Source organism: Nomascus leucogenys, chromosome 13 (assembly GCF_006542625.1).
Source record: "Nomascus leucogenys isolate Asia chromosome 13, Asia_NLE_v1, whole genome shotgun sequence".
NCBI lineage: Eukaryota > Metazoa > Chordata > Mammalia > Primates > Hylobatidae > Nomascus > Nomascus leucogenys.
This window is the reverse complement of record NC_044393.1, coordinates 53,750,905-53,778,003: the sequence shown is the minus strand read 5'-3', so window position 1 is coordinate 53,778,003 and position 27,099 is coordinate 53,750,905. Positions and strand designations below refer to the sequence as shown.

Genomic DNA, 27,099 nt, shown 5'->3' with positions numbered 1-27,099 from the left:
AGCCAAGATCGAGCCATTGCAGTCCAGCCTGGGCAATAAGAGTGAAACTCCATCTCAAAACAAACAAACAAACAAACAAACAACAAACACCAAAAAACTAATACTACACTAGTCACTGGGGCTTCTTCCATTAATATATGTGGGCATTTCTCTCTCTGTGTGTGTGTGTGTGTGGTGGTGGTAGGGGTTGTGGGGGAGAGAGAGAGAGAGACAGTCAGAGAGACGAGAGACAGAGAGAAGTTACTTAGACCTGCTTTTTGCATCATCCAGCATTCAGTTTCCCTGCTTCCTCAGCTAGGCTATGTTCACTTTCTCCAGTCAATCATGAGAAATATGTGACTCCTTGTGTGAATTGCATGAGTGGCCCCAATTCTACACCCTTTCCAGTACCCATGTCCTTTGCCATGTCATTTTGTGGTGCTTTTCCCCTGTGCATGGGGTATACGGCCCATCAGCCACGACTTACTTTGGCTGATGGGATGTTAGCAAATGTGACATAGCAGAGACTCCAGAAGTCCTTGTGCTGTTGGGCTTGACTATTCTGTGCCCTGTCATCACCTGGAAGACATTCTAGTCTCCTAGTTCCAGGAAGAAAATGAGAGACACGTGGGGCAGAGCCACCCCCAGACAAATCTAGCCTAGATGTTCCAACCCCCAGAATTGTGAGGAATAATAAATAATTATCTCTTTAAGCCACTGAATATTGGGGTGTTTTGTATACAGAAATAGTCAACTGACACACTTCCTTCTTCCTCATCATGCAGACCCCGGATCCTCCCCTTCTCTACTTCTCAGAGGAACCGCACTCTGCCCCCAGCACCTGGTGACAAAAAGTGAGAACTTCTGTAGCACTAGGAAAATAAAAGAGAAAACAAGGGGAAAAATGAGAATAAAGGAGAGAAGACTGTGCTGATGCCATCTGAGAGATTCGTATGGGAAAGATGGAAAAATTAACCATCACCATGCTCCTCCTGTTCCTGAGTCAGTTCTCCCATATCCTTTCTTTCTCCCAACCCTTATTTCCTACTCTTAATGCTTTATGTTCCCACTATTGATCTGCATCATGAGGCCGGGGTTCTTTTACAATTATTGCTAACATTTATTGAATACTAATTATATATTAAGCACCGAGCTAAGTGCTGTACTTGGATTATGTGTTTTAAACCTTACTATGGCACTGTAAGATAGATAACATGGTCTGTATTTTACACACGAAGAAGCTTAAGAGTCATCAAGTGATTTGCTCAAGATCCACGGCTAGTAAGCAGTGAAGCTAAGGCTCTAATCCAGGCAGGTTGACATCAAAGCCTGTGCTCTTCCCCCTATACCACACTGTCCTTTCTTGTTGAATCCTCTTCATCCTATCTTCCACTGCCATTCTTCTCCCCTTCCATAGGCAACCATTAACATATATATTTTAATGTGAATATTTTTTGCACAGTGAAGATGGTTGTTTGGTACGCGTTGTTTCTAATTTATCTAAGTGATATTTATTTCTTATCTTATTCTGTTTCCTTTTTTTATTAAGCATTCTGTTTTTAAGATCCATACACTTCGCTATGTGTTCATTTAATTTGTTGCCTCTTATCTGCTACCTAGTACTCCATGGTTTCTACTCATCCCAAATTCTTTATCCACCCCTCCATAGTGAACAACCAGATTTCCTCCAACTCCCCATTGCAAGTAATGCTTAGTGAATATCCTCATACATGGTCCCTTAAGGCCCTAGTGAGAAATTTCCTGGGCATAAATCCAGGAGCAGAATTGGCATGTCACAGGGAATGTTTATCTGTTGGACTAGATTGCTCCTCACGATGGTCTGCACTCCCACTGGCAGCACATAAAGGCAAATCTATGCCTATGATCCTGTCTAAATTCTGCCAGCCTGAAAGGTGTAAACCGATAACTCTCTGTTTTAACTTGCATTTATCGAATTACCAATTATTTGGGCATTTCTTTACATGCTGGTTCTGTTTTTGAGTTTCCTTTTCTAAAAATTACCTATTCATAATCTGCTCATTTTGTAATTGAGCTTTTTTTTTTCTTATTGATTTGGAAGAATCCTTTGCTTATTTTATATACATTGGCTAGAAACATTCCAAATAGCTTCTCTCAATCTATCATCTGGTCTTTGTGTTTTTTGTCTCTCATGAACAGAAGTCCTATTTTGATGTTTTCAATTAATACATATTTTTGCTTTATGGTTTGTGCCTTTGAAGTTTTGTTTAAAAGAGGCCCCTGACCTCTATTCTCAAATATTGAATATTGAAAAAACATTCTCAAATATTTTCAAAACATTTTTATCCATTATCTTTATGGGTTTACATTTCTATTGTTTCCTCTTTAAATATGATTGTTAAAATAACCTTATAATATTATGAGGGAAATAAGCTTTGAAGAGTAGGTCCAAGAACTTGATCATTGTATACATCAATTGCTTCTGTGAAAAGCCTGTGATCTGAGTTCCAAGACATCAATTTAGAAGTGGACTTTTGGAACAGAGCCTGTTTATGCATTGAAGGTTGCCAAGATATTCATGAAAGGAACTCTAAAGTTCTATTGTAGTGGTCTGGCCATTGTTGTTGGCCTCAGTATCGTTACATTATAATCATAGTGTTAATCTGATTATAAATCACCTGGGGCAGTGTTGCTTCAAGTGTGGTCCTCAAATTAATTGCATTGCATTTAGTTAAATGTGCTTGTTAAAAATAAAGATTTCATTTGTCAAAACCCATAGAATATACAACACAAAGAGTGAGCCCTAATATTTGGTTGATAATAATGTGTCAATATTGGTTCATCAATTATAATAACTGGACCACACTGATGTAAGATATTGATGGTAGAGAGGCTGTGAGGTGGTGGAGAAGGGAGTATGTGGGAACTCTCTTTACTTTGCTCAGTTTTGCTGTACACCTAAACTGCTCTAAAAAATACAATTTATTAATTGCAGAAAAAAAGATTACAGAGCTGTTCCTTACAACTACTGAAGTCAGAATTTGCATTTAAGATAAGTATCCCAAGTAAATATTATGCTCTTAGAAGCTTCATAGCTACTATCTGAAAATTACTATTTGCATAATAATAATGATAAGGCTTGCTGTGGGTGTTACTTTGTGGGTGTGCATTAGCTGGTGAAGGAAGGGATTACTTCAGAATGCATCCCAAGAGATAGCCAAAGAGAAATGAGTTTCTGAGTAATGGGGGAATAGTCTCCCAAGATTTATTTTAACTTCTATAATAATAAAAATTGTATTACTTATATTTGACACTTGGCTTTTACTTGCTGTGTTTATGGTGAGGAAAGTAAAGATATGTTCTGGACAAAACACAGGGACCTACAAGCCTACTAGCACTAAATTTTCATCACCCTGTGTATGAACTAAAGTGATCGTATTTTCTACATGGGGGATTCTTGTCTTTATTGTTTCTTCTGCCTGGGCAGAATCTCTTCCCTCCGTTACTTCTGAAGGACACCTCATCCCAAATTCACACAGACATTTTTAAGGCTTAGCTTTGTTCCTCATCTGTCTAGCAATACAACGAGGGAATTCTCAGTCAGGTTGAAAATGGGTAACATTCTAAGGAGTCACATTTCCATCAGGGGAATAAGGGCTCTCTTTGGGGACTGTCATTGAACTTGCAGAAACAGCTACACAGTTTGAGTTCCATGGATGGCAAATGTGGTAAAAGAATAAATGTTGTAAAGGAACAACCTTTTAGTATCTTACCTCATAAATATAGGTGTATGTGGGGAGATTATAAGAAACAAAACAAAAACCGAAACCAACTGACCAACTATGATCACCCTTATATTTAAAAATATTTGTAAAGCAACCAGATGAAAAAATTAAATTTAAGCATGTAGAGGAAGCAATCTCCAGATCTTCACGAGGCCTCCTTGATGATTCAGTGATATTAGGAACAAAGGGAGACAGCAGGGCAAGGTAGTGAGGGGCATGGGCTATGCACCCCATTAATCAAACACTATGTAAATGTTGGTTAAATTAAATCAAAGCACTAAAAATGACAATAGTTAACATGTGTTAGACATTGTGAAAGACAGTTTTACATGCATTATCTTCTTTTATTTTTATAAAATCTCTATCAGGCAAGTTCTATTAATGCCCTTATAGATGAAGACACTTAAGTTTGCTCTAATTCACAGAGCTAGCAGGTAGCACAAATCAGTTTCCCAAGGCTGGCAGAGAGCTCTGTTTCCAAGAAAAGGCAGCAATAAAATTTTATCAGAAATGTGATTTTTTAGCCTATGATTGAGTGAAACTTTCTATGTCATGGGTTACTTACTGATTTCTAATTATAATGAAACAAACTGGTGAGATTTCATTTCCTCTCTCTGCGTCTTGGCTTTTTCATCGGTAAAACAAGGGAGTTAAGTGACTTCATTGGTCCTCATATACTGGCTGTGCATTGGAACCTCCTGGGGAGTTTTTCATACCTAGATCTACTTCATACCAACTGAATGAGACGTCTGGAGTGGGACCCAATCCCTGGAATACTTTTTTTTTTTTTTTTTTTTGAGATGGTGTCTCGCTCTATCTCCCAGGCTGGAGTGCAGTGGCATGATCTTGGTTCACTGCAACCTCCACCCCCTGGGTTTAAGTGATTCTCCTGCCTCAGCCTCCCAAGTATCTGGGACTACAGGCATCCGCCACCATGCCTGGATAATTTTTTGTATTTTTAGTAGAGATGGGGTTTTGCCATACTAGCCAAGGTGGTCTCGAACTCCTGACCTCAAGTGACCCGTCCGCCTCAGCCTCCTTAAGTGCTGGGATTACAGGCGTGAGCCACCATGTCCGGCCTGGAGTCCTTTTAAATCTCCCCAGGTGATTGTGAAGAACCAGGGCCTTTCTGCCTCTGTCACTGCATTTCAATATTTCTTTACCTTGATCCCGAATATAGATAAGAGGGGACATTGGTTTTATCACCCCTAAGTTACTACAACCCCTTAGTAGCTGAAGCATATGAATTGTTGACCTAAGTTTTTCAAGAAGATGAAATTTCTCTGTCTGGACCAATTCTTGAAAGCCTCCCCCTTTTTTCAGACAAGCTTATGGCATGCAGCACCCCAAGTAAAATAATCTGACCTAATACAGGCCTACACATCTCCAACTCAGGGCAGCTCTGCATTGGGTACCCGAATTTGGCTTGGGCTAGTGATTTCTGACTGAGAAAAGTATTCATCCAGCCTCTGAGGAAATATAATGAATGAAGATGGGATTGGGAATTTGTGTTCCACAGGCATCTAGGAAGAGTTTTGAATAATTTGTCAGTTTTTCTTCCTGTTGTTGCATTGGTTCTTGGTACATACTTACAGGGTTATACCACAACAAATACTCATTTTTGAAACATATTGTATTAATTAGGAATGCTTTCAATTGCAAGTAGCAGCACAGTCAACCATAGTGGCTTAAATAATAAGAGTTTTGTTTTTCTCAGGTAAAATTCCTGAAATTTGTTTTAAAAACTTCACAGTGCGCAAATCTCAGTGATTCTCTTCTCCATTTCCTCACAGTCATTGGATGGTGGCTGCAGTTCCTGCCATCTCTTTTATGTTCCTTTAGGAAGAAGGAGAAAAAGGAAAGGGCAGCTTCTGTATCAGGAAAGCAAAAGTTTCCCAGGAACCCTGCAGCCGACTCCCGGTGACAATTTGTTGGCCAGAGAGGAAAGGGAGTTGGGAAGTGTCAGCCGACCACCAGGGTCTGCTTTAACTTGGATGTTTTGTGGGGAGTATCAGAAGCTCAGTTTTGGAAATATTAAGTTTGAGAAGCTAATTAGATATTCAAAAAAGGGTATCGGGTAAGCTGTTGGGTATAGAGACCAAAGATCACTGAAGGGATGGGAGGAGGCTTAAACTTGGGATAAATCAGAATATAGATGTTATTTAAAGTAGTGACACCTGATGAGATTACCTAAGGAAGTGTGTGTGGCTAGAAAGGATACAACAGTTAAAGAGTGGAGCCATGTGAGAGGAACTGGCAAAGGAGACCACATCAGAAGAGCCCAGAAAGAAAATTAGGCAAGGTCAGCGACCGGAAGCCAACTGAAGAGAGAGTTTCAAGATGGGGCCAGTAGTCAACTGTGAAAAGGCTACTGACAGGTCAATACAAGGATTGAAAGTTGAGCATGAGATTTAACAATTAGGAGGTTGGAGTGACCTTGATAAGACAGTGCCTGTGAAATTCTGAGGTGAAAACCTGAATGGAATGAGTTCATGAAAATGAGTTCATGAATGAGTTCATGAGTGGGAGGGGAGGAATTAGAAGAAGCATGAATATAAGACAATTCTATAAGGGAATCTAAGGTCAGCTCCAACTCTCAGATTAACTTGAGCCCTTCTGAAAAAGTGACAGGATATATGCAGTTTCTTTAGAGGCACATTCTGAGATGCTTTGATGACCACAAGGACTTTGTTAAACACAAATCCCATCAGGAAACAGGCAGTTCACTATGACCTTATGAAAGTTTTAATTCAAAGCACTTGAAGATACTTTTCTTTCTGGGCTTCCTGATCTTCAGTAGGTTTTTATAAAGTTAATAGCCAAGTAAGAGTATAGCTTTCAAAGGATATTCCTCATTCTTAAATGCATTAAACTGTTGATTAATAACATTATCTAAAAGCTATCAAATAAAAATAAGACCAAACTCTTTACTTATACAGAGTGGACTGATCAAGTTGAAAGCAACAGAACAAGCATCTATAAGAATTGATTATATGTCCCAGCACTTTGGGAGGCTGAGGCAAGTGGATCCCTTGGGCCTAGGACTTCGCGAGACCAGCTGGGCAACATGGTAAGGCCCTGTTTCTAAAAAAAATAAAGAGTACCAAAAAAAATTTGCGAGGAGTGGTGGTGTGTGCCTGTGGTCCCAGCTACTTTAGGAGGCTGTGGGAGGAATACCTGACCCCAGGAGGTCGAGGCTGCAGTGAGCCGTGATCATGCCACTGTATTCCAGCCTGGGTGACAGTGTGAGACCCTGTCTCAAAAAAAAGGAAAAAAAAATTGATTACATGATGCTGTGTAAAACAAAGAACTTAAAATTTTGAGTAAAATGATTTGTGTTTGAGTACTGCATCCAATCCTTCCTAGCTGTGAAAATTTAGATAAAATATTAAGCTTTTCTGTAGCTTGGTTTTCGATGTGTAAAATGGGGATAATGATAAATATCTCACAGGGTTGTTGCAGAGATCAACGAAAAGGTTATATGGGAAAATGCTTAGTAATGAGAATAAATAAAGCCTATGTAGATATTACTGATTATAAATTGCTTTCACACACATGCTTTTGTTGGACTCTCTCAAATCTATGTAGGAGGCAGGGATGGGTATTGTTAAATATTTTTAAATATTTTAAAGAAATATTTTAAAGAAGGTAAAGCCGAGGCTCTGAGATGTTAAGGGGCTAGGCTAAAGTCACATGACTAATACCTGCCAGAGTTGAGACCAGAAATAGTTTTCTGTCTATGATCTGCGGCTCTGTCCACTATTATGGTGTTCACATGGACACCACATGGTATCAGAATCCGGTGAGGCAAGGAGGCTCCTCTGCCATGCACCAGAGTTTCTAAATTGCACTCATTCTACTCTTGGTGGTATGAGTGTATGGGCCTCTGACAGCACGGGTCCATGGGTGGGTGCACATCTGAAGCAGGAAACATTTGGGGCATCCTAATGCCCCTTTCCCTTTGACTTTGTTTTGTTTTGTTTTGTTTTGAGATGGAGTCTCTCTCTGTCGCCCAGGCTGGAGTGCAGTGTCGTGATCTCTGCTCACTGCAACCTCTGCCTCCCAGGTTCAAGAGATTCTCCTGCCTCAGCGTCCTGAGCAGCTGGAACTGCAGGTGCCCACCACCATGCCCAGGTAATTTTTTTTGTATTTTTAATAGAGATGGGGTTTCACCATATTGGCCAGGCTGGTCTCAAACTCCTGACCCAGTGATCAGCCTGACTCGGCCTCCCATCCCCTTTGACTTTCACATTTCCCCTCCCCTAGTCAACCCTGGCATTTACTGCCCTCATGTCCTCTTTTTAAAGAACACCTCTGAAGATATCCTTAGAATTGAAATATATTATAGCTAGAAAGACCCTCAGATGACGTTTGGTCATGCCCTGCATTTCACAGGCCAGGAAGCTTAATTTTGGAACCATTAAGATATTGGCCCAAGGCTCCTCAGCTGGTGTCAGAGACAGGACTAGCACTGGGCAGCTTGAATCCAAGTGGACAATCTTTCTACTACACCACACCGCCACTCCCAGTGTGGCCATAGCATGGTGTGATACCTAAAACAAAAATTTTGAAAGATTTCTCAATTAGTTGCTTAAATAAAGTGAATTTATTCTACCTCCCCCACTATAGCATTGAAAAGAGCTTAAACCCTTAATATATAAATGGTAGCTGGAGTCACCTCTTGATGGATAATCATGTTTTCTCATTTGTAGTTTAAGTGCTAGAAGACAAAGTGACTTAAAAATTGTTCATGAGAGGACCCAATTATCTGATAAGAAATTCCAAAGACCATATACACAAATGCAGAAACAGACCTCTTTATGAATGGTGCCTGACAAGGAAAGAGATATTTGTGGCATAGGAGCTCTGGAAAATGTAATTATTTATCCTTTCATAATTAATGAAAGAAATTGAAAATGAAGCTTTCATTTCAAATCCTTTTTATCTGGATGAAACTTTAATTTTACATAATTAAATTGACTTCACAGTTCAGTGTGTTAAAATATGCAATTAAGCAGCATATCAAGGTTAAATGCCTACTGTTATTGGCTCATTTAGAAATCATGCTGCTGAACCCCCAAACAATACCTGCCTGTCCGTGATCAGCCCCAGAGCCAGGGATAGCACACATCCTGTAGAACTGCTCCCCAAATTCAGAGCAGGCAGTTGAGTTTTCTTGCATGTGCCAGCTCCTATATAAAGTTAGTTGGCACTGGGCACTGCAGCTCACACTTGTAATCCTGCTGCTTTGGGAGGCCGAGGCAGGAGGACCCCTTGAAACCAGGAGTTTGAGGCCAGCCTGGGTACCCTGTCTCTACAAAAAACAAACCCTGCTGCCAATACAGAAAAATGTAGCAGGATGTGATGGCACACACTTGTAGTCCTAGCTACTCCAGAGGCTAAGGCAGGAGGATCGCTTGAGCCCAGGGGTTCAAGGCTATATAGTGAGCTATAATCGTGTCACTGCTCTCTGGCCTGGGCAACAGAGTGAGACTCTGTCTCTAAGAAAAGAAAAAAATTAAGTTAGTTAGATATTTAAAGAGGTTTCACTTTTGTTTTTCGGTGGGGCTTTGTTTTTTGGCATAAAGAAATATTCTGGCACTTCACTGGAGCTCCATAGATGATTCAGTTTATCTCTTATAAAAGTTTTCTTTAAGACAACAGTTGTATCTTCAAACTTGTTGCCTTCTGTTTCATGAAAGTATGCTTTTAATGTAATTTTTAAGTGTGTTAAAATTCCTTCATTTTAATTTTCCCACTTTACAATTTATGATAAATCTTAGCTGTGACTTCTTTCAAAAGATCTCCTGGAAAGGAGAAACTTAGGCATGTGGGAGGCATTGAAGGGGACACTGAAATGAGGATTGGGGCTAGTTGACTGGAAGTGTGTCACAGGAAAAAGCAGTCTGTAGAAGTGGAGACTTTTAGCTGTGTACACCCCTCCCTTGTTTTCCTTTTGAATATCACCTTTGTGATGATTAATTTATGGCTGAGCAGCATCTTGTATTCCCTTTCATCTGAAGACTCTGCGAGTAGAGCATAGTTCAACAATTAGAACTGAGCTTTTTCCCTTCCCTTACATATTTTAGAATTCATGTAACAGTGATTTTTGTGTATCCATTAGGTGGAATGTTGGGAAGCATTCATGGATCTAAGCAATATCCTTGCTGTAATGACACTTAGAAAGCCTGAATCTATATGGTGGCTGATATGGTTTGCCTGTGTCCCCACCCAAATCCCACCTTGAATTGTAATAATTCCCACATGTCAAGGGCAGGGCCAGGTGGAGATTAATTGAATCATGGGGGTGGTTTCCCCTATACTGTTCTCGTGATAATGAGTAAGTCTCACAAGATCTGATGGTTTTATAAATGGGAGTTCCCCTGCATAAGCTCTTGCCTGCTGCCATGTAGATGTGACTTTGCTCTTCCTTTGCCTTCCACCATGATTGTGAGACCTCCCCAGCCATGTGGAACTGTGAATCAATTAAACTTCTTTCTTTTATAAACTACCCAGTCTCAGGTATGTCTTTATTAGCAGCATGAGAACAGACTAATACAGTGGCCTTTCCAGATAAATGGGGAAGTGTGTTGCTGCATTAATTACAATAGCCACAAAAAGAAGACATGATCATGACATGAAAGTGACACTCAGGAAGAACTTCACATTAGGGGCATATTCTACAATTTCAGGCTTATTCTCACTATAATGCTCTTGTTGCTCATTATGGGATGTAAGTTATATAATTGGTAGACCATTGCATTTGTTCATTTTCATGCTGCTATGAAGAACTTCTTGAGACTGTGTAATTTATAAAGGAAAGAGGTTTAATTGACTCACAGTTTCACATTGCTGGGGAGGCCTCAGGAAACTTACAATCATGGTGGAAGGGGAAGCAAATACATCCTTCTTCACATAGCAGCAGGAGACAGAAGTGCCAGCAGGGGAAATGCCAGACACTTATAAAACCATCAGATCTCATGAAAATTACTCACTATCATGAGAACAGCATGGGGGAGCCATCTCCATGATCTAATCACTTCCCATGAGGTCCCTTTCCCAACACGTGGAAATTATAATTTGGATTACAATTTAAGATAAGATTTGGATGGGGACAAAGGGCCAGACCATATCAACCATAAAACTGGAAGATTATGAAAGACATTACAGTGTGTATCCCCTTCAGATGTGTAATCTCTATCAGAATGTATGAATACTTTGCTCTGCTGAGCTGTCTTGAGATATGACATTGCCTTCTTCCATGACACTGAAAGGCATCATGTGCTTAATAAATTCTTCTAAAATTCCAAGCTGGAACTAGATTTGCTTGTCTCATTGCATTGCCCTGAAACCAAAAGGAAGCCTTGGCTAGCACGGTACATCTCAGTAGTTTTATCAGAAAAAACTTAATAGTGAAATCCAAAACAAGAACAGCAGCAAAAAAATAATAGTGAAAAAAGTCTTAATAGGTGAAAAGTTATATCAATGCATCCATGCAATTTGTAAAAGCACCCATTTATATATAATTAATTACACAATTTCAAATTATTCTTATATTTTTAATTAAAACCAACCTCTCTTCCTTTAGAATCTATAGAAGATAGCATTGATGACATTTAATTTTGATAATTACATGCACCTGAACACCACTAAACTACTGTTTAATGAAACTTATGTTCGCACATACAACATACACAACTACTGATTGGTCTTTCCTCAAACAATCTGACTTTGGAAGCTTCAATAGCAAGTGTTTAAATAATACCAAACAATAAAGGTGACTTTGCATAGCAAGTGTAAATCTTGTACCATTTCCCAGGAACATGCAGGTTTGACTAAATTTTATATAAGGTTTAGAAATCCTGGTCTGATTTTACATAGATCCCATTGCACGAGGGTCTGATACGCCCTACAATAGAGCTGTTTACATCTTCTCAGAGTCTGAGATTAAGGAATTTTAATTGAGAAATAAAAATGTGGTGCAACTGAAATGTTTCATCAATGTGGCCTGATGATCTGACTGCTTTATTGGATCTATCTGGTTTTATACAGATGAACTCCTACTAATTTTCGTCCTTCAGAACAAGATGGAAGAAACTACGGTCATACATGCAAATGGAGAAGATGATGAACACAGAAAAATTATGCAAAGATAATTCCTAAACCTTATATTGGCCTTTTTAAACCTTCTTTCTCATCAAAAGTTATAGCAAGGCAGTTTAATATATCACCGACGGAACATGATACTTTGTTTAATGAAGACTCAGATGGAAAGGATCAGACATCAACCTTTAAATGCATCAACCAGAAGAAAAGACCAATTTTGAAAACTGTTGAGCATTATTCTACACCTCTAGCTGTTCTTTTCTGAAACATGAATCGGGAGAATTATTGTCACTCATATACGTGAGTATGAGTTATAATTCTCAATTCCCAAGTAAAAGTCTTCCTGCTTTTGTTATATTTTTATTCTTGTGAATTTTTTTCTCTGTGTGGTCAAAAGATGTCTGGAAAGTGCAAGGTTCTCAATATGACTTTGAACTGTACAGGAAACAATAGCACTCTGGTCCATTTAGGTGGGGGAAAAATCATGAATCTGCAGAACAAGCTAGGCTTTCATTTAATTCGTTCTTTTGAAAAAGATAGCTTGTTCTAATATTGAATTATCCTTACCATTACATTTGAAGTAAAGTTAACTGGACAGAGACCTGTCTACATCCAACAAGCTACAAAGACAACAAAGGTACCACACTAATGAATGCCTGTGAAAGCACAAAATCTATAATGTAAATAAAAGTGTAATTATCTTCATATCATCCTTTTTATCTAGAAGGGGCAGCTCTGAGAAGGTGGTAATTTTGTTTTTAGGAAGTTTCAGCACCACTCCCCTGTGTAAGGGTTATTTTTGTGTTTAGAATACTTTTGATAGAACTAAGTAAACTAACGTGTTCTGCCTATAAATCAGGGAGAAAAGGGGTTTGTGGATGACTGCTGCTCTCCTGGGCTGCTCCATTTTAGTCCATAGACTATTTCTATGTCATAGTTTACCCGCATAAACAGTTTACCCACATAAACAGTGATGGTCTAGATATAAAGCCTGCTATGCTATCATTATATGTGACATTTATGTAGAAACTAATATATACTTACATTTGAGTCCCGTTGAAGCAGTGAAGGGTTTTTGAAATTAGCACCTATTTGAAATAATAAGCTAAATCTCATACTTCAAGGATGGATTTAGCTCCCGATTAGAAATAAGAGCTAGAAGAAGGAGGCACTCAGCTAAAGGTGCTAATGTAAGTGCACAGTTTTAAAGATAACATAAAGATAAAACTGTTAAATGAATCTAAGTCTACTAAAAAAACAGAGACATCAAAATTCTATCCCAAAAAATTGGTTTAGAAATCTGAAAAGAAAATTAAAAGATTCATCTTCAATAATAACTTGCTACCTCTTATTTGCCCACTATAATATATTTATGTATCATTCGATAGTCAATGTCCTATTTTCTATCTTGCTTTTCTTTGTGTTTCAGAAGGCAATTTATTTTTGAAAAGAAATCTGAGGACTTTTGATACCCAGATAACACATTTAAAATTCAGCTAATTAGGTAACTACTGAAATCTCTAACTATTTGGGGCCAGTGTTACTACCTCTCTCTGAGAAGTTGGGTCTGAATTCAATTATCACAAATAGTTTAATAAAAATATGTACAGATAATGTTAGAGATTCTCCAGGCATTTATTTCAACCTGAAACATAGCTAAATACATGGAGAGAAAGTACTTTCCATTCAACCAAATAGACACCACCCACAGTTACATCTTAGCCATTAAATTCTGATGGCAAACCTGAAATCAGAGGAAGAGGGAAGAAGAAACTGGAAAAAAAAAAAGCATCAAAATAATAATAATGGACTAAGGGAGTTTCAGAAAGATAAGTAAGTATAATATTATATTTTTATTGTGTAAGCTTCTTGAGTTGAGTCTGGGGTAAAGTCTGTAAGCTACACAGTATTAAAAGAGGCAGCAAATTAGAACCACAGAGGAAGCACTAGTATTTGAAGGGAAAGAATGGAGAGCACCATTTTTTTTGTGCTTGAGGCATCCAGGTAAGAGTTCCCTAAAGCAATCTTACCTTTGTTTTCTGCCTTCAGCTCCTCTGCCATCAAGCTGTCTTGTCGATTACCAAGCACAAATGCTAGAAATGAGAGGATCAGGGCATCCAAAATTCCAATTATAGCCAGGATATATGCCCAGCGGACTGAGCAAGCCCCAAGAGTATACTTGTCTGTCTTTTCTCCACACATCCGTTTTACTTCATCTGAGTCCCAGCCATCAGGGAAAATCATACAGCCAAGCACAAGGCAGGCAGCTTGGAGAGAAAGAGAGAAAAAAGAAACAAAACAGGTAAGTCAATAAATTTTAACTTAGCAAATGTTTCCATTGTCTGTCGAATCATTGTTTCAAATTATTCTTGATTTAAAAAACAGCAAATCTCACCACTGTCACTCTGAATGTGTGTGTGTGTATGTGGGCATGCGCGCAGGCACGTGTGTGTTTTGCTGGTTAAGGTAAAAGCAGCCCAGCACTCTACAATGAAAGAAACTCTGGGAATGCACTTTACAGTGAGCCCAAGCATCCCGACAGAGGTTAAGAAAATATTAAGAAATGGAATTTTGGGGTGCATTTGTGGGAAGTGTTCCATTACAAATAGGTCATAAGGAATCATAACACTGCAAAATAACAATTCAAGGCTGGCTTTGAGGAGCTATGACAGCAGCCACAAAAGGATAACATGGCAAACACTAGAGTGTGTACTGACTTTGAATCACTAAAAAAATATTTTTATATTGGGATCCCCCCTCTTCCCCCACCACAGAAAAGTTTCATTTTTTTCTCCTTCTTTTTCTTTGTTTTTCTAGTATGGATATAGAGAAAGGAGAACTATAATACACTGTTGGTGGAAATGTAAACGGGTACAGCCATATGGAAAACAACATGGAGGATCCTCAAAAAATTAAAAATAGAACTACAATATGATTCAGCAATCCCACTATTGAGTATATGTCCAAAAGAAATAAAATTAGTATGTCAAAGAGATATCTGAACTCCCATGTTACTACAGCACTCTTCACAATAGCCACGGCGTGCAATCAACCTAATGTCTATCAATGGATGAATGGATAAAGAAAATGTTGTGGCGGTTCCAAGATGGCCAAATAGGAACAGCTCCAGTCTACAGCTCCCAGCATGAGCGACACAGAAGACAGGTGATTTCTGCATTTCCAACTGAGGTACTGGGTTCATCTCACTGGGGCTTGTTGGACAATGGGTGCAGGACAGTGGGTGCAGCACACTGAGCGTGAGCCAAAGGAGGGCAAGGCATCGCCTCACCCAGGAAGTGCAAGGGGTCAGGAAATTCCCTTTCCTAGCCAAGCAAAGCTGTAACAGACGGCACCTGGAAAATCGGGTCACTCCCATCCTAATACTGCCCTTTTCCAGTGGCCTTAGCAAACAGAACACCAGGAGATTATAACCCACAACTGGCTCAGAAGGTCCTACACCCACGGAGCCTCACTCATTGCTAGCACAGCAGTCTGAGATCAAACTGCAAGGTGGCAGCGAGGCTGGGGGAGGGGCGCCCACCAATGCCGAGCCTTGAGTAGGTAAACAAAGTGGCCGGGAAGCTCGAACTGGGTGGAGCCCACCGCAGCTCAAGGAGGCCTGCCTGCCTCTGTAGACTCCACCTCTGGGGACAGGGCATAGCCAAACAAAAGGCAGCAGAAAGCTCTGCAGACTTAAATGTCCCTGTCTGACAGCTTTGAAGAGAGTAGTGGTTCTCCCAGCATGGAGTTTGAGATCTGAGAAATGACAGACTGCCTTCTCAAGTGGGTCCCTGACCCCCGAGTAGCCTATCTGGGAGGCACCCCCCAGTAGGGGCAGACTGACACCTCACACGGCGGGGTACCCCTCTGAGATGAAACTTCCAGAGGAACGATCAGACAGCAACATTTGCTGTTCACCAACATCCGCTGTTCTGCAGCCTCCGCTGCTGATACCCAGGCAAACAGGGTCTGGAGTGGATGTCCAGCAAACTCCAACAGATCTGCAGCTGAGGGTCCTGACTGTTAGAAGGAAAACTAACAAACAGAAAGGACATCCACACCAAAACCCCATCTGTACGTCACCATCATCAAAGACCAAAGGTAGACAAAACCACAAAGATGGGGAAAAAACAGAACAGAAAAACTGAAAATTCTAAAAATCAGAGCGCCTCTCCTCCTCCAAAGGAATGCAGCTCCTCACCAGCAATGGAACAAAGCTGGATGGAGAATGACTTTATGACGAGTTGAGAGAAGAAGGCTTCAGACGATCAAACTTCTCTGAGCTAAAGGAGGAAGTTCGAACCCATGGCAAAGAAGTTAAAAACCTTGAAAAACGATTAGGTGAATGGCTAACTAGAATAACCAATGCAGAGAACTCCTTAAAGGACCTGATGGAGCTGAAAACCAAGGCACAAGAACTACATGATGAATGCACAAGCTTCAGGAGCTGATTAGATCAACTGGAAGAAAAGGTATCAGTGATTGAAGATCAAATGAATGAAATGAAGCGAGAAGGGAAGTTTAGAGAAAAAAGAATAAAAAGAAATGAACAAAGCCTCCAAGAAATATGGGACTATGTGAAAAGAACAAATCTATGTCTGATTGGTATACCTGAAAGTGATGGAGAGAATGGAACTAAGTTGGAAAACACTCTGCAGGATATTATCCAGGAGAACTTCCCCAACCTAGCAAGGCAGGCCAACATTCAAATTCAGGAAACACAGAGAATGCCACAAAGATATTCCTCAAGAAGAGCAACTCCAAGACACATAATTGTCAGATTCACCAAAGTTGAAATGAAGGAAAAAATGTTAAGGGCAGCCAGAGAGAAAGGTCGGGTTACCCACAAAGGGAAGCCCATCAGACTAACAGCTGATTTCTCAGCAGAAATTCTACAAGCCGGAAGAGAGTGGGGGCCAATATTCAACATTCTGAAAGAAAAGAATTTTCAACCCAGAATTTCATATCCAGCCAAACTAAGCTTCATAAGTGAAGGAGAAATAAAATCCTTTACAGACAAGCAAATGCTGAGAGATTTTGTCACCACCAGGCCTGACCTACAAGAGCTCCTGAAGGAAGCACTAAACATGGAAAGGAACAACTGGTCCCAGCCACTGCAAAAACATGCCAAATTGTAAAGACCATCAAGGCTAGGAAGAAACTGCATCAATTAACAAGCAAAATAACCAGCTAATATTATAATGACAGGATCAAATTCACACATAACAATATTAACTTTAAATGTAAATGGGCTAAATGCTCCAATTAAAAGACACAGACTGGCAAATTGGATAAAGATTCAAGACCCATCAGTGTGCTGTATTCAGGAAACCCATCTCATGGGCAGAGACACACATAGGCTCAAAATAAAGGGATGGAGGAAGACCTACCAAGCAAATGGAAAACAAAGAAAGGCAGGGGTTGCAATCCTAGTCTCTGATAAAACAGAATTTAAACCAACAAAGATCAAAAGAGACAAAGAAGGCCATTACACAATGGTGAAGGGATCAATTCAACAAGAAGAGCTAACTATCCTAAATATATATGCACCCAATACAGGAGCACCCAGATTCGTAAAGGAAGTCATTAGAGACCTACAAAGAGACTTAGACTCCCACACAATAATAATGGGAGACTTTAACACCCCACTGTCAACATTAGACAGAAACGAGACAGAAAGTTAACAAGGATATCCAGGAATTGAATTCAGCTCTGCACGAAGCAGATCTAATAGACATCTACAGAACTCTCCTCCCCAAATCAACAGAATATACATTCTTCTCAGCACCACACCACACCTATTCCAAAATTGACCACATAGTTGGAAGTAAAGCACTCCTCAGCAAATGTAAAAGAATGGCAATTATAACAAACTGTCTCTCAGACCACAGTGCAATCAAACTAGAACTCAGGATTAAGAAACTCACTCAAAACCGCTCAACTACATGGAAACTGAACAACCTGCTCCTGAATGACTGCGGGGTACATAACTAAATGAAGGCAGAAATAAAGATGTTTTTGAAACCAATGAGAACAAAGACACAACATACCAGAATCTCTGGGACACATTCAAAGCAGTGTGTAGAGGGAAACTTACAGCACTAAATGCCCACAAGAGAAAGCAGGAAATATCTAAAATTGACACCCTAATATCACAATTAAAAGAACTAGAAAGCAAGAGCAAACACATTCAAAAGCTAGCAGAAGGCTAGAAATAACTAAGATCAGAGCAGAACTGAAGGAGATAGAGACACAAAAAACCCTTCAAAAAATCAGTGAATCCAGGAGGTGGTTTTTTGAAAAGATCAACAAAATTGATAGACTGCTAGCAAGACTAATAAAGAAGAAAAGAGAGAAGAATCAAATAGATGCAATAAAAAATAATAAAGGGGATATCACCACCAATCCCACAGAAATACAAACTACCATCAGAGAATACTATAAACACTTCTATGCAAATAAACTAGAAAATCTAGAAGAAATGGATAAATTCCTGGACACATACACCCTCCCAAGACTAAACCAGGAAGAAGTTGAATCTCTGACTAGACCAATAACAGGCTCTGAAATTGAGGCAATAATTAATAGCTTACCAACCAAAAAGAGTCCAGGACCAGATGGAGTCACAGCCGAATTCTACCAGAGGTACAAGGAGGAGCTGGTACCATTCCTTCTGAAACTATTCTAATCAACAGAAAAAGAGGGAATCTTCCCTAAATCATTTTATGAGGCCAGCATCATCCTGATACCAAAGCCTAGCAGAGACACAACAAAAAAAGAGAATTTTAGACCAATATCCCTGATGAACATTGTTGCAAAAATCCTCAATAAAATACTGGCAAACTGAATCCAGCAGCACATCAAAAAGCTCATCCACCATGATCAAGTGGGCTTCATCCCTGGGATGCAAGGCTGGTTCAACATATGCAAATCAATAAATGTAATCCATCATATAAACAGAACCAAAGACAAAAACCACAGGATTATCTCAATAGATGCAGAAAAGGCCTCTAATAAAATTCAACAGTCCTTCATGCTAAAACCTCTCAATAAATTAGGTATTGATGGGACGTATCTCAAAATAATAAGAGCTATTTATGACAAACCCACAGCCAATATCATACTGAATGGACAAAAACTGGAAGCATTCCCTTTGAATACTGGCACAAGACAGGGATGCCCTCTCTCAGCACTCCTATTCAACATAGTGTTGGAAGTTCTGGCCAGGGCAATCAGGTAGGAGAAAGAAATAAAGGGTATTCAATTAGGAAAAAAAGAAATCAAATTGTCCCTGTTTGCAGATGACATGATTGTGTATCTAGAAAACCCCATTGTCTCAGCCCAAAATCTCCTTAAGCTGATAAGCAACTTCAGCAGTCTCAGGATATAAAATCAATGTGCAAACATCACAAGCATTCTTATACACCAGTAACAGACAAACAGAGAGCCAAATCATGAGTGAACTCCCATTCACAATTGCTTCAAAGAGAATAAAATACCTAGGAATCCAACTTACAAGGGATGTGAAGGACCTCTTCAAGGAGAACTACAAACCACTGCTCAACAAAATAAAAGAGGACACAAACAAATGGAAGAACATTCCATCCTCATGGATAGGAATAATCAATATCGTGAAAATGGCCATATTGCCCAAGGTAATTTATAGATTCAATGCCATCCCCATCAAGCTACCAATGACTTTCTTCACAGAATTGGAAAAAACTACTTTAAAGTTCATATGGAACCAAAAAAGAGCCCACATTGCCAAGTCAATCCTAAGCAAAAAGAAAAAAGCTGGAGGCATCACGCTACCTGACTTCAAACTATACTACAAGACTACAGTAACCAAAACAGCATGGTCCTGGTACCAAAACAGATATAGAGACCAATGGAACAGAACGGAGCCCTCAGAAATAATACCAGACATCTGCAACTATCTAATCTTTGACAAACCTGACAAAAACAATCAATGGGGAAAGGATTCCCTATTTAATAACTGCTGCTGGGAAAACTGGCTAGCCATATCTAGAAAGCTGAAACTGGATCCCTTCCTTACACCTTATACAAAAATTAATTCAAGATGGATTAAAGACTTATATGTTAGACCTAAAACCATAAAAACCCTGGAAGAAAACCTAGGCAATACCATTCAGGACATAGGCATGGGCAAGGACTTCATGTTTAAGACACCAAAAGTAATGGCAACAAAAGCCAAAATTGACAAATGGGATCTAATTAAAGTGAAGAGCTTCTGCACAGCAAAAGAAACTACCATCAGAGTGAACAGGCAACCTTCAGAATGGAAGAAAATTTTTGCAATCTACCCATCTGACAAAGGGCTAATATCCAGAATCTACAAAGAACTCAAACAAATTTACAAGAAAAAAACAAATAAGCCCATCAAAAAGTGGGTGAAGGATATGAACAGACACTTCTCAAAAGAAATTTATGCAGCCAACAGACACATGAAAAAGTGCTCATCATTACTGGCCATCAGAGAAATGCAAATCAAAACCACAATGAGATATCATCTCATACCAGTTAGAATGGCCATCATTAAAAAGTCAGAAAACAACAGGTGCTGGAGAGGCTGTGGAGAAATAGGAAGACTTTTACACTGTTGGTGGGACTGTAAACTAGTTCAACTATTGTGGAAGACAGTGTGGCAATTCCTCAGGGATCTAGAACTAGAAATACCATTTGACCCAGCCATCCCATTACTGGGTATATACCCAAAGGAATATAAATCATGCGGCTATCTTTATAGCTAAAGACACATGCACATGTATGTTTATTGTGGTACTACTCAGAATAGCAAAGATTTGGCACCAACCCAAATGTCCAACAATGATAGACTAGATTAAGAAAATGGGGCACATATACACCATCGAATACTATGCAGCCATAAAAAATGATGAGTTCATGTCCTTTGTAGGGACATGGATGAAGCTGGAAACCATCATTTTCAGCAGACTATCGCAAGGACAAAAAACCAAACACCGCATGTTTTCACTAATAGGTGGGAATTGAACAATGAGAACACTTGGACACAGGAAGGGGAACATCACACACTGGGGCCTGTTGTGGGGTGGGGGGATTGGCGAGGGATAACATTAGGAGATATACCTAATGTAAATGACGAGTTACTGGGTGCAGCACACCAACATGGCACATATATACATATGTAACAAACCTGCACATTGTGCACATGTACCCTAAAACCTAAAGTATAATAAAAAAAATATATATATATATAAAAGAAAATGTTATATAAGTATATATTCAGCCATCAAAAAATGAAATCCTTTCATTTGCAGCAACATGAATGAACCTGGAGAACATTATGTTAAGTAAAATAAGCCAGGCCCAGAAAGACAATTATCACATGATCTCACTTATACATAGACTTTAAAGGAGTTGCTCTCCTAGAAGTGGAGTAAAATACTGGTTATCAGAGGCTTGGGAGGGACTGCGGAAGAAGGATAAGTAGAGACTGGTCAACAGGTACAAAGTTACAGTTAGATAGGAGGAATTATTTCTGGTGTTTTGTTGCACAGTAGGGTGACTATTAGTTAACAACATTATATTATACATTTCAAAATAGCTAGAAGAGAGGATTTTGAATGTTCTTGCCACAAAGAAATGATAAATGTATGAGGTGATGGATATACTCTTCTTTTCTAATTTTTACACTATACATATATTAAAACATCACATTATATGTTTGCCATAAATGTGTGCAATTATTATGAGTCAATAAAAAAACTTTCTTGAAACTATGCTTACCACATGTAATGCATGCTGATATTTTCTATTCTATTCTCCATTTGATTTTATTTCATTTTTAATAAGGCTGAAGAACACTGCAATATAGTGTGGCACCACAGAACTTTTATGGAAATTAAGAAATCCTGGAGAATACTTATGTTCAATTTCCCAAATATCACTGTGGTAATTCTATAAATACATTTTATAGGAAGAGGTTACTTTGAAAATTAAAAAAGAAAAGTAGCCATTGTTCTCTCTTTTTATATTTCATTGAATTATTCAGGATCCTATTTTTTGGTTATACAAAGCTTTCTGAACAAGTGGGTTCATCCATTCATTCACTAATTCATTCAACAGTTGCTTATTGAGTATCTCCTATGAAGTACCAAGCACTGTTCTTGGTGCTAGGGATACAGTGTCCAGGAAAGGGACATGGTTTATGTTATTATGGAGCTAATGTTTTGTCAGGAGAAGAGGCAAAAAAATGAGTAAGCATACAAATAAAATAGTGGTACGTTGTAGTAAGTACTAACTAGGAAAGAAACTAAAGGCTCAGATAGAAAATAAAGAGTTGGCGCTTCTTTAGAAAAGGTGGTCAGGTAAGGCCTCTTGAGGGGGCAACATTTAAGCTAAGGCCAAAACAGACTAAAAACTAGACAAGTGATATTGGCATGAAAGATGTTCCAGGGAACAGCATGTGGAAAGATTCTGGCGTTGGAAAGAGGCTTGCTGTGTTTGAGGAACTATAAGGAGATCAGTTACTGGGTTGGAGAAAGTGATCACAGTGAGGTTGCAAAGCAGGCAAGGGCTATGCATCATGGCAGGTTACTGTTTGGAGGGTATGTAGCTTAGCCACACTGAGTTAGAGTTCTGTGGCTATCAGGGCCAAATAATTCCTGAAGCTGGCAAGAGCGTTGCTATGTGACTCTTGCCTTACCGTAACTTACTGAACAACACAGGAATGCGCACCTACTTTTTTCCTTTTTAGCAGGTACATGGCTCTACAGGGCAGGTCCGGAGGAGACAGAGACCAAGAGGGGTGACAAGTAGAAAGACTGCCTGGGAGAACTCTGCTTTAGTTATTTGTTATTTTACAGAATAATAGTTCAAAACTGTGGGTCATATTTGATTCTTCTCTTTTCTTTGACCCACATCCCAAGCGTTGCCATGCTTCTCTTATCTACCTGTGTGCTTTTTCTGCATAGGTAGGTATTATTGACACTCCCCTACTTTAGGCCTTCATTACCTCTCAAAAAGAGGCCTAACTTTTCTCCGCCTTTAGTTTGCCCTTACTCTAATCCAGGTTACACACGATTGCCTAGATCATCAAGCCCAAAACTTTTTGCTGGCTCCCTACTGGACATTAAAGAACAGAAAGGTATCTTAGTCAGGTATTCAAAAACTCTGTAATCCAGCCTCCACTTACTTTTACACTTGGGTTGAACCTCACATGACTCCAAGTTTTTGGATCTCTCTTTTTTCTCTTCTCTTTGGAGTACTTGCCATCATTTTCCCTAAATGTTCCACTGTTAAATATCTTTTAGTGCTCAAGCCAAACGCAACATCCTCCACAGAGCAAGCCATCTGAAATTCTTCTGATTTGTAATATTGCCTGTCTCTGTACTTTCATAGCTGTTGACAATTCCTAGCTTAGGGTCCTGGTTACTTTCTACATTGTTATAGTTATTTATTTACAAGTATTATCTCAATTAAGAGACTATACGCTTTCTGAAGAAAGAGTCTTTGGTCCAACTTAAATGTAAAACTCAAAGCTATAAAAGCCCTAAAAGAAAATCTAGGCAATACCATTCAGGACATAGGCATGGGCAAAGATTTCATGAGGAAAACGTCAAAAACAATTGCAACAAAAGCAAAAATTGACAAATGGGATTTAATTAAACTAAAGAGCTTCTATACAGAAGAAACTATCATCAAAGTGAACAGACAACCTACAGAATGGGAGAAAAGTTTTGCAATCTATCTATCTATCTGACAAAGGCCTAATATTTAGAATCTACAAGGGACTTAAACAAATTTACAAGGAAAAAACACAACCCAATTAAAAAGTGGGCAAAGGATATGAACAGACAGTTCTCAAAAGAAGACATTTATGCGGCTAACAAACATGAAAAAAGCTCAACATCACTGATCATTAGAGAAATGCAAATCGAAACCACAATGAGATGCCTCTCATGCCAGTCAGAATGGTGATTATCAAAAACCCAAGAAGAAACAGATGCTGGCGAGGCTGTGGAGAAATAGGAACACTTTTACACTGTTGGTGAGAATGTAAATTAGTTCAACCATTGTAGAAGACAGTGTGGCAATTCCTCAAGGATCTAGAACCAGAAATAGCATTTGACCCAGCAATCCCATTACTGGATATATACCCAAAGGAATATAAATCATTGTATTATAAAGACACATGCATGCGTATGTTTATTGCAGCACTGTTCACAATAGCGAAGACATGGAATCAACCCAAATGCCCATTAATGATAGACTGGATAAAGAAAATATGGTACATATACACCATGGAATACCATGCATCCATAAAAAGGACTGAAATCATGTCTTTTGCAGGGACATGGATGGAGCTGGAAGTCATTATCCTCAGCAAACTAACGCAGGAACAGAAAACCAAACACCGCATGGTCTCACAAGCAAGAGTTGAACAATGTGAACACATAGACACAGGGGTGAACAACACACACTGGGGCCTGCCGGGTCGGGCAGGGTGAAGGAGCCCATCAGGAAAAATAGCTAATGCATGCTAGGCTTAATACCTAGGTGACGGGTTGATAGGTGCAGCAAATCACCATGGTACAGGTTCACCTATGTAAGAAACCTGCACATCCTGCACATGTACCTTGGAATAAAAAAAGAGTCTTTGGTCCATCATCGTATACATAGCATCCAAAATAGTGCAACTACATAGTAGGCACTAAAATACGTTTGAAAATGGGAAAATGAATGAACAGTTAAAGGAGCTGTAATATCTAGACAATACACTCTAAAATATGGTTCATGGAGGTCAATATCACAGTCTCAAATCTAGTTAAAGATGGGTTCATATTTAGTTGACATTTAACAGAAGCAACTTTGTTATGATTAGACAACAGATTACAAGTACTTGGGAGAATTTTTTTTTTTTTTTTTTTTGCCTGAGATGGAGTCTCACTCTGTCACCCAGGCTGGAGTGCAGTGGCATGATCTCGGCTCACCGCAACCTCTACCTCCCGGGTTAAAGCAGTTCTCCTGCCTCAGCCTCCCAAGTAGCTGGGATTACAGGTGCATGCCACCATGCCTGGCTAATTTTTTGTATTTTTAGTAGAGTTGGGGTTTCACCATGTTGACCAGGCTGATATTGAACTCCTGACCTCGTGATCTGCCCTTTTTGGCCTCCCAAAGTGCTGGGATTACAGGTGTAAGCCAAGAATAATTTTTAAAAGGTAAAGTTGGTGATTTGAAAATTTTTTCAAATTTCTGTTCCCTCTGAATCTCCCAGCAGTCACTAGTCAGTACTCAACTTGCTGTCTAAGGCATTGTCTAGTGATAACAAGATTGTTAAAACACATTGTTTCCATGAAAATAATTCCTTTTATTTTGGAGGATGCAGAAGATCTTTGAATTCAAACTATAGTTCAAAAAAACACCTCTCAGGATTACTTGGAATACTTTAAAATATTCGAAATGTTTTTTACATATTAAATAATTTTATTTGTGAGAAAATTAATTTCTTATAAAGAAAAAAGAAAATTGAATATTTTTATTTTACAAATGGGAATCACCTAAAGAATAACTTACATTACAGTTTCAGCTAAATTTAATAGAAATCACCAAGTGACATAAGCTCAGGCAGGTTAGTGAACATTATAGGACAACTTCACTGGAACAGGATGTGTGTAGAATGGTTACGTCAACAAAGATGTCTTTTCTCAAAGTCCTTCTGTCTTGAAGGTAGGCTATCTTAGAACTTTCATTTCTGGAAACTCTAAGTTACAAATTGGGATTAAAAAAAAAACAGAGGTAGAATTAACTCTGAATTAAAACCACAGGAGAATAAGAATGGCAAGCCATTGTTCCCTGTTTTCAAAATATATGACTTTCTAAATGAAATTTTAAGTGAAGAGTATGTGAAGATAGATGAAAGAATATACAACAGTACTTTATGCAATGGATATTTTGCTGAAAGTTACAAAAAGAGAATTTCTGAAATGCAATTCTTATTTTCAATAATGCAAGAGAGTTGGCTGGTTAGAGAATGCTTAAAACCTGGCTAACAAGGTCAGGGTTTTGGGTTCCTGGAGAAAAATGTTTAGGCCCACCTAGCAAGGATATTTCAGGTCTCTTTCACGCCACAGGGCACTGTAGCGTGTACGGGTTCTCCATCCACTTCTTGTCGGCCTTTTCTTTTGGATATATTCTTTTCTTTTGGATATATTCTTTTCTTTTAACTTTTATTTTAAGTTCAGGGGTACATGTGCAGGTTTGTTGCATAGGTAAACTTACGTCATGGGGTTTGTTGTACAGATTATTTCATAACCCAGGTATTAAGCCTAGTACCCATTAGTTATGTTTCCTGGTCTTCTCCCTCCTCCCACCCTCCACCTTCTGAAAGGTCCCAGTGTGTGTCATTCCACTGTATGTGTCCATGTGTTCTCATCATTTAGCTTTCTTAAAGTGAAAGACTTTATCCCTTTCTAATTTCTCTGTTTTGAAAATCTAAATAGTTGTATGGTAGGATTAAAAAAACACACAATTGCACTTAAAAGCTTTTAAAACTTTAGATGGCCATTGCATAACAAAAGTTTTATTTTCTGACAATGTATTATCAAAATGTACATTTTCTTCTCCTCCTGTCTGAACTCCTCCTACTTGGCTGTTTTATTCTGTTTCTGAAAGGTTAATGTCCCCAAAGCTTAGTATATTTAATTTAAGCCATTAAAATAGTTTAGGCTCTGTTGGTTTCTTTGGAAAGGCATGACTATTATATTCTGTATTAATGCTTGAGTGCTGTAATAAATTTCTGTTTTCTGGCATTCTGTTAACCAGAACCTTATTAACCTGCACGATTTGTATAGCCCCTGGAAACTAACAGCTGTTCCTAATCCTAAGAAGTACCTGCAAGATCCTAGGCTAATGCCTCAGTCAATGAAAGCTTAAATAATACTCCTCTTGGCTTTATAATTAGTTATTTCTGATTCTTCACAAATTGATAATCCTTTAAGATGTAGCACGATCACTATAGTAAACATTAGAGTATACGAGGCACCAGGACATTAGATTAATTTGGACATGCTATTTCCTGACCAGGAGGGATAGTAAAGAATTAGTTTCAATTGGACTATTATCCAAAAATGGGTTTCTTATTAAAATGTCACCTAGAAAATGACTAACCTCCTTGCAGCTATGTATTTCTTCATTTTGGCAGCAAGCAGGTTTTTGGAAGTATATCAGAGATCATCTTTTTTTTTGGAGA

At 38.9% G+C, this 27,099-nt stretch overlaps 1 protein-coding gene across 1 annotated transcript in view; it reads right to left on the bottom strand.

Moving 5' to 3' along the window:
* LHFPL3 (LHFPL tetraspan subfamily member 3) overlaps positions 1 to 27,099 on the bottom strand; it is a 596,736-nt gene that overhangs the window by 152,424 nt on the left and 417,213 nt on the right. The window contains exon 2 of the mRNA XM_003268160.4: positions 13,880 to 14,116. Within this exon, the coding sequence (XP_003268208.1) occupies positions 13,880 to 14,116 (237 nt within the window). The remainder of the gene's footprint in view (positions 1 to 13,879; positions 14,117 to 27,099) is intronic.